This window comes from Stenella coeruleoalba, assembly GCF_951394435.1.
Source record: "Stenella coeruleoalba genome assembly, chromosome: 13".
Classification (NCBI taxonomy): domain Eukaryota; kingdom Metazoa; phylum Chordata; class Mammalia; order Artiodactyla; family Delphinidae; genus Stenella; species Stenella coeruleoalba.
In genome coordinates, this window is record NC_137159.1 from 52,240,552 (window position 1) to 52,248,917 (window position 8,366).

The 8,366-nt window shown below is 35.4% G+C and overlaps 1 protein-coding gene across 1 annotated transcript; it reads right to left on the minus strand.

The window, feature by feature from the left end:
- Nucleotides 1–729: 729 nt before the first annotated feature.
- On the minus strand, nt 730–8,363 carry CRIPT (CXXC repeat containing interactor of PDZ3 domain). The gene is made up of 5 exons (XM_079941274.1): nt 8,246–8,363; nt 6,179–6,244; nt 5,371–5,425; nt 2,107–2,210; nt 730–1,787 (listed from the first exon to the last, which is right to left on the minus strand). Exons 1-5 carry the CDS (start codon nt 8,259–8,261, stop codon nt 1,723–1,725), a joined length of 306 nt encoding a protein of 101 aa, XP_079797400.1. The 5' UTR covers nt 8,262–8,363; the 3' UTR covers nt 730–1,722.
- Between the last annotated feature and the right edge of the window lie 3 nt (nt 8,364–8,366).

The window sequence follows — 8,366 nt, forward strand, 5'->3', positions numbered from 1 at the left end:
TTATTAGAGAAATGCAAATCAAAACTATGATGAAGTACCACCTCACACCGGTCAGAATGGCCATCATTAAAAAGTCTACAAATAAATGCTGGAGAGAATGTGGAGAAAAGGGAACCCTCCTACACTGTTGATGGGAATGTAAGTTGGTGCAGCCACTATGGAAAACAATATAAAGGTTCCTCAAAAAACTAAAAATTGAACTATTATATGATCTAGCAATTCCACTCCTGGGCATATATCCAGGCAAAACTACAATTCAAAAAGATACATGCACCCCTATGCTCATAGCAGCACTATTCACAACAGCCAAGTCATGGAAACAACTTAAATGTCCATGGACAGATGAATGGATAAAAAAGATGTGGTACATATATACAATGGAATATTACTCAGCCACAAAAAAGAATGAAATAATGCCATTTGCAGCAACATGGATGGACTTAGAGATTATCATACTAAGAGAAATAAATCAGAAAGAGAAAGACAAATACCATATATCACTCATATGTAGAATCTAAAATATGACACAAATGAGCCTATCTAAGAAACAGAAACAATGTGGGTGGGGTGGGGAGGGCAATGGATTGGGATTTTGGGGTTAGCAGATGCAAACCATTATATATAGAATGGATAAACAACAAGGTCCTACTGCATAGCACAGGGAACTGCATTCAATATCTTGTGATAAACCATAAAGGAAAAGAATTTTTAAAAGAAGGTATATATATGTATAACTGAATCACTTGTTGTACAGCAGAAATTAATACAACATTGTAAATCAACTTTACTTCAATTAAAAAGAAAAAGAAACCTCAAAGTAGTCTTTCAGCAGTCTATGTTATATATATATATTAAAAAAAAAAAAGAGTCAAAATGTTTGCTTAGTCTATTTATTTTTGGTGGGGGAAGGAGAAGAGGAGGAGGTTAAAAAGAAGTTTGGTTTCTGCTTCAAAGCGCTTTCCCAAGGAATGGTGATTCATTCGTTACACATCATCATGGATGCACACTGTTCTCCTGGCTTTCATGATGGTCTGAATTCAAGGTAATATGTGTAATGTGTGTTTTTCTGAAATCCAGTGTATTCATTTGGATTTGTGTGGAGTGTTCCTTGCATTCCCATTCTCATATGAAAGATATTGGCACTTTGGCTTCAAGAACAAATAAAAAATAACATAAATACAACTTTTGTTTGATTTGGGCCTGGGCTAATTACTTAAGGAACTATTTAGCAATAATGATCTCAGATATTTAAATGCCTTATGAAGCTGCAATTAATTAAGGGACTGCTGATCCTAAGAACTATGCAACCAAAAGGGAATGAGGGAAAAATTCCAAATCTGGATGCCAAGTTCAAAGCCAAATATCAATAACCTCCTTCTTACACTTTTGCAATATCTATAAAGTAGAGGGAAAGGATAATAAAAATTACATGAGTAATGATAAATAAAAAGTGCATACAGAACTGGGAAAATATTTTTCGTTAAATTTGTCACTTATCCCAGTTCAATAAGATGTTTGTAAGGAAAATAAAAACTTAAGGCAAAAACTAGTTACACTGCTGCTGTTCAGAACTTCTTGAGAGCACAAAAATGAATACCAATCTACTTCCCTGGTTTAAACTTGTCTTAAGACATGTTATTTTGTAACTTTAACATCTATATTATGCCTTGAAAATTCAAGCAAAAAGTAAAATCATACGGAAAGCCAGAAACTTCAATACATCTAGACAGACGTTTGCTTGTAGTTTTTGGTATCCAAAACCTTTTTTCCACACATAGAGCAGATGCCTAAAACAAACAAACAAAAAACTCATGTAAGTAATCAAATCTTAATAATAACTAATAATACTAATCTACTAGCTAACCAATACAAATGATTTGGTTTATTTAAGTCACTCCTGAAGCTTAAAACATAATTTAACAGCATCAGAAAAGAAAAAAAGAAAATATATACTTTTAACTAGGACAAGTTCTAAGTTTATTTTGCCTTAGAAAAAAGAGCATTTGACTAATTTATGAAGGGCTACTCCTTCACTATGTTATCCAAATCAGTATCAAAAGAAGTAGGTTTGATATGAATTCAAAAATGGTATTAAAGGAAACTTACCCTTTTTGTAGGCACAGCCCTGGCAGTAATGAGAACCTGGCTGGTGCACAGAACTTTTACAAATTCTGCAAGTGGAGAACTTATTCTTTCCATATGGATCAAATCTAGAGATTTTTTTTTAAAGAAAGAAAAATGTACAATACAATAGAAATACTCTTAAATAACCTCACTTAAGTAACAAATGTGATTAATTCATGCTCTCTGTTCCCTCTATCAAGCTCTACAATTGATAGGCATAGCACTCTTCCAACTGGCTACTCTCTTAATATGTCTCCACACTTCTGCCCCTTCCATGTAAGCTGTATGCTTGTAAAGAGTCAGCTGTATGTAATCCCAAACCTGTTTATAACAGCTGTATTTGTCAATCTATTCATGTGATATAATATTAAGGAAACTCATGTAATGAGAGTACACAAAGAGTGATTGATTATATTAAAAACTAAATGAATACTTTAGGATGACCAGGTAAGTGTGAATCATTAAAACTGCTATGGAATTAGGCATGGGTAAGAAAACTTAAAAATTGAGGAAAAATCCTAAGTGGAAGGACTTGGCACCTTACAAGTGTCAGTTCTTGCTCTACCTTAAAGATACTGGAAATATATATTCTGGTTATGATTAATGTAAGGAAAATTATAAAGTAGACTCATATTCAAAAAGCCTTGTCTCAATGCCAAATGACTGATGAATGCATGTACAGTTATGTGCTTTGACTTAAAATAAAGTATGTGTATCTTTTAATGATTGCCCACTTTAACTGACATTTTCAATTAACTGACACAATCCCTTTCGATAAAAAAGTTTCTACTAAAAAAAATGTGACCTTACAGTGACTGGAAGGCAAAATAACTTTAGAGGAAATACTTCCCATTAAATTGGCAATAACTTTTTGTAACCGTACTCATATACTGAATACCAACACTGTCCTAGACCTGGTTTCTTCTCTTGGGTATGATACAACAGCTCATTTTTAAAGGTTAATTTTTCCAAATCCAAAAGAATGTCACTTTACTTCCCACAAGAGAAGTTAAGAGTGGACACTATTCTTCCTTTTAATAATAAGCTCAATTTGTTTGGACCTACATGTCTAGAGATTGCTTTTTCTTAAAACCATATTTTATTCTAAAATGTACATTTTAATGTCTCAGAAATCTTACGTACACTTTCCAAAGTGAGATACTTAAAATACCCAAAAGTAATAGCTACTTATTAATGACACTGAAGTAAGTTTGGGAGCATAAAGGAACTGGAAGTACCTAAAACTATACACTCTGTAAAACATAACAACTTGGTCAATAATAACCTCGTGGTCTTAGAAGACATCAATAAGTCAGTCAACAATACATAATGTGACAATGCATTGAAGTTTAAGTCTATCATGCTATTTTATACCCATTATTTAATAAGCACCTTTATGTGTCGGGCATTTTACGTATTAAAAGCCTTATTATTATTATTAAATACCAAAGATGAACTTGACAAAGCCTCTGCCCTCATCAATCTGACATTCTAGTGAGAGGAGACAGATAATAAGTAAGAAAACAACCACACTTTTAAGATAGTAATACCTGCTGTAGAGAAAATTCAGAGAGGATACTGTGGTGGACATGAGGGGAAGGAAGGAAGACATTAGTTTAGGTGCTGGTTAGGGACCCTCTCTGAGGAGATGACATTTCAGCTAAGACCCAAGTAACAAGAAAGAGCCAGCTCTGTTAAGCTCTTAGCGATGCATTCTAGGAAGAGGGAGTAGTAAGCACAAACCTCTTCCAATGGGAGTGGGCTTGGCATATCTGATGCAGGAGTTGGCACAATAGGAAGTCAGAGAGGCAGGAGGGGCCAGATCACAGAGGACCCTGTAAGAACATGGTATGGGACCTAGCTTTTATTCAATGTAAAAAGAAAACCAATGCAAGGTTTTGAGCAAAGGAGTTACAGGCCCTTTAAAGGACCACCCTGGTTATTATGAGAACGAACTATAGGGAACCAGAGAGGAAGCAGGGAGACAGAAAGTTATTATAATACCCAAGTAAGAAACTGTGATGGTTTAGAAGAGGGTAATAGCAGTGAGATGAACAGAAGCAGGTGTATTCAGGCTATATTTTGGTAGTAGAGCCAAAGAACTCGCTGGTGGATATGGGAAGTGAGGGAAATTAAGAAATCAGTTAGGGATTCCAGTTTTGCACAGCTAGATTGGACCATAGAGCAATGATGAGAAGACTATGATTCGACTGAAGGAAAAAGAGGTTGCCTGTCAGACATCAAATTGGAAAAGTCAAGGAGGCAACTGGATATATGTTTGGAGCTCAGAAAAGTCAGGACTGAGATATACATGTGGAATTCATTAACATACAGTTTGAATTTAAAGCCATTGGACTAAAGTCACTTGAGGAGAGATCATAAATTTATAAATAGAAAAAAAAAAAAAGTCTAGGATTGAGACCAGAAGCACTCAATTGAGAAGGAACAGTTAGTGAGTTAAGAGGAAAGAAGAGTGTGGTATCTCAAAGACAAGAGAATAAAGTGTTGCAAAAAAGAGAGTTTTCGAAAGGTTAAATAAGGTAAGAACAGAGAAGTAGCCATCAGTTTTAAAGGTCACCTGTGATCTTGACAAGAGTAGGTTTAGGAGTGTGGTGGAGATGGAGGCCTGATTACAGCGGCTGAAGGAGTAAATAAAACTTAAGGACACTGAGAAAGTACCATCTAGATAAGGGTTTTGAAAACTTTTTCTGTAAAAGGAAGCAAGGAAATGGGACGGCAGCTGGAAGGATTCATGGAATTTTTAAGACTGGATATAATAGAGTATGGTGTCAAAAATTGTTTTTATGGTGGGAGACATTTTTATCCCTATTCCTAGGTAAAAAAGTAGTGTTCAGAAAAGTTTAGAACTGGTTTAACTTGCTTAAGGTTACAGAGCTAGACAGTAACAAAATCTAGATTCAAATTTAGGTCTGACTCCAGCGCTCATGACCTGTCCACATTTCTCTGCGGCCTCTGATTTGCAGGAAAATTAAGAACTAGAAAAAATAAGTCATGCTTTCTGGTGAAATTATAAAAATAATGTATAACATCTTTATATATTGATACAGTGAAAATGAACAGGGTGAAATCAGCAGGTTATAACAGACAGCTTGGTTATGCATGCTTGGAACTATCTAACTATGTTTTATCACAACAGAATGAGGCAAAACAAATTCATTCCAATACACTTAATATTAAAAAGAGTGGAAATTAATATGACTGCTTTATAGATGCTCTTATACCTACCTTGCTTTTTTTGAGGTCAAAGCTTTATTTTCATTCAGCTTTCTTCCACCACTTTCTGCATTGAAATATACATGTATTTCAGTGTGCTATGTCTACACATTTCACACATTAACACATACATGAAACATTTAACAATTAGTTAGAAAGTTCATTTTGTGACCTCCTACCAGCAGACTAGCCTATATCAAAATTTTAAAAAATTTCATTTAGTACCAGGTTTCAAAGACACTACTTAAAAAAAAAAACCACACAATTATTTACTAGGAAAATAAAAATTTGGATAAAAGGCAATCATTTTATTTCTCAAACTCAAAGTAGGACTTTAGGAATGGGTCTATATTTACATATATCTAATGTAAACTCTAGATGCCGCTACTTTGGTGCCATTGATCTTGAATACAGTAAAAATGTTTCTTTTTGTTCCCTTTGAAAACATCTTCACTGTATTTAATGATTATGAAAGTGAAAACATTTAAATAATTTGTTCAAGAATATAAAAATCAGGTGAGGAGAGGGGGCTTTCAATACTAACTCTAATTAAGCTGAATCAAATCAATTACTGTGATATACTCATTGCTTAAAAATCATTTAAATATTTTGCTATCTCCTGCCTATCAAATTAGGAACCCTGACATGTCACTGAGAGAACTAAATAGAAAAGATATTAAATTGTTGGGGTATCTAGTATTCCTTAATGTTTAACAGATAAAATACATTGTACACATATCATTTTACAAATAATGTAAAAGTGAAAACATTATTCACAGAAGTATCTGATTCAGTTTCCATGTTCTAAAAGGAAAAATACCTGTGGTATTCCTTGCACCATCTTTCCATGTATCTGGAGTGATAACAGTACCAAGTTTCTTTTCACCTGTTATAACAAGACAGTAAAAGTAAGGGAGATTAGTGTTTACTATTTAATAAATACACTACATTGTGCCTAAAGTTCGCGATGGCATCACCAGTCATATTATGTACAAGCCTGTTAATGCTGGGGTCGGGGCCAGTGAACTGAGACTTAAGATATTAACTGTGGGCAATGGATAGCTGACTTCAGTAAAATTTGTGGATAATAGTATGGCTTATAATAGGCTTCCTCTGTACATGGATCCTTTAAACAAATCTAATAAATCTATTCATTCCATAAATATTTACTAAGCATCTCTGATGTATAAGCCATTGTACAAAGTACAGATAAAAATAAAACAAATGAGATAAAGCTCTAGATTTCAAGGAATTTATAGCACACTGATTTCTCTAATAGTAGTCCTTAACCTGAGTTTCACAGGTAGACCTTAGGAAATATACGAACAAGATTAAATTGTACACAAACCTTTTGTATATCCATTTTTTAATAAACTATGTTAAGTCTACAGCTTTCATCACATTCTCAAAGGGCTCAGAGAACCAAAAAAAAGTTAAGAATTATTCAACTAAAATATAAGCTGGAAAGTAAATAGTATGACAATTGAGAGCTCAAGTACTAGGAGAAATTCCATGGAGGAAGAAATAATCTTGGCTAGGGAAATCCAGTGAAGCTTTGTGGGGAAGGCAATAGAGAGGGTTAGTGGCAATGAGACTGTGAAGAAAGAGGAGAAAAGAAGATGAAGGTAAACTGAATAAGGGACACATCCTGGGGAAAGGCATTGAAAACTCAGGGTACATACGGGCAAAATATTGTTTGGTTTGGCTGAAGTGAAAAGGGTAAGGCTTAGTGAAAATGCAGTTAAAAAGGTAAGCTGAGGCCTCACTGAGGAGGGTCCTCCTGAATGCCAGGCTCCAAATATAGAAATCCCAAATTATTCTCTGCACCCTGAGAATTTATTAAAGTAACCATCCATGGTCATTCTTTCACTTAATATAAAAACTGTGATTCAAACTCAAAGGCATCTATGTTCCAAGTTTTATATACTATAGGGATATAAACAAAGTGGATCATATTAATTAGACAATTATCAGGATAAGAGGACTTGAAATTGTCACAGAAGAGTCAGACATATCTAGCTGTAGGAAAAAGGGATTTGGGGATATGACAGCTCTTTTAAAACACATAACCAGTTTGTGAGGTCAAAATACCATAAGATATTTTCTAAATCTCAAGGGTTGGCATTAGAATCACTGGATGGCAACTATAGGGAGGAAAGACTTTTCTAAAAGCCAGTGAAATCTACACAGACTGCTTTGAAGGTGGTGAGATTCTCCTACCCCTGTGCCTCAATCCTCTATGCATTCATGCAAAGAGCATTTAAGCCATTGGATGGGATATTGACTTAGGTTTGTTAGATAAAATACAGGACACCCAGTTAGATTTAAATTTCATATAAACAATGAATACTTTTTTTTTTTTTTTTTTTTAGTAAAGAATGTCCTGAAAGTGCGTGCTTTGGGACAAAGCACTTACTGTAGTGAGGAGCAGTAAACAGAGCCAAGTCTCAAACATTGCATAGGACATACTTACACTAAAAATTATTTGTTGTTTTCCTGAAATTCAAATTTAACTGGGCGTCCGGTACTTTTATTTACTAAATCCATCAACTCCAGATGCTGTGGAAGTGACTTTTAAGATCCATTCCAACCCGGCGGGTCTGTGAAGGGAGGAAGCCCGTCAAGAAGCAGTTCAGGATGATACCCGGGGTTGATGGGAAGCAACGGAAATAAACAGAGGTGCAAAACTGAGACCACTCTGAATGCAAATACAGGACGATACGGTCGTTGGGGAGGGCAGGAATGGTCAAAGGGCAGTATAGGAGGACAGAGGCTAGAATCAAGGACCTGTGGCCGAAGGAAAAGCAAAGAAAGAGCAAAGTTCCCGGGGAACTCCAGTTAGGTTCTCCCAGCCTCCTTCTCCCGCAGAAGAGTCTCCTTAACTCACATTTTTCGCACACCATCCTTCCGCGACGATTCCCTCACCCGCAGGACGAGCGGCAGCTAGAAGAAGTTAACAATACAGCCAGGGAAGCACTCCCCTTCCGGGTTACGAAAATCCACTTCCG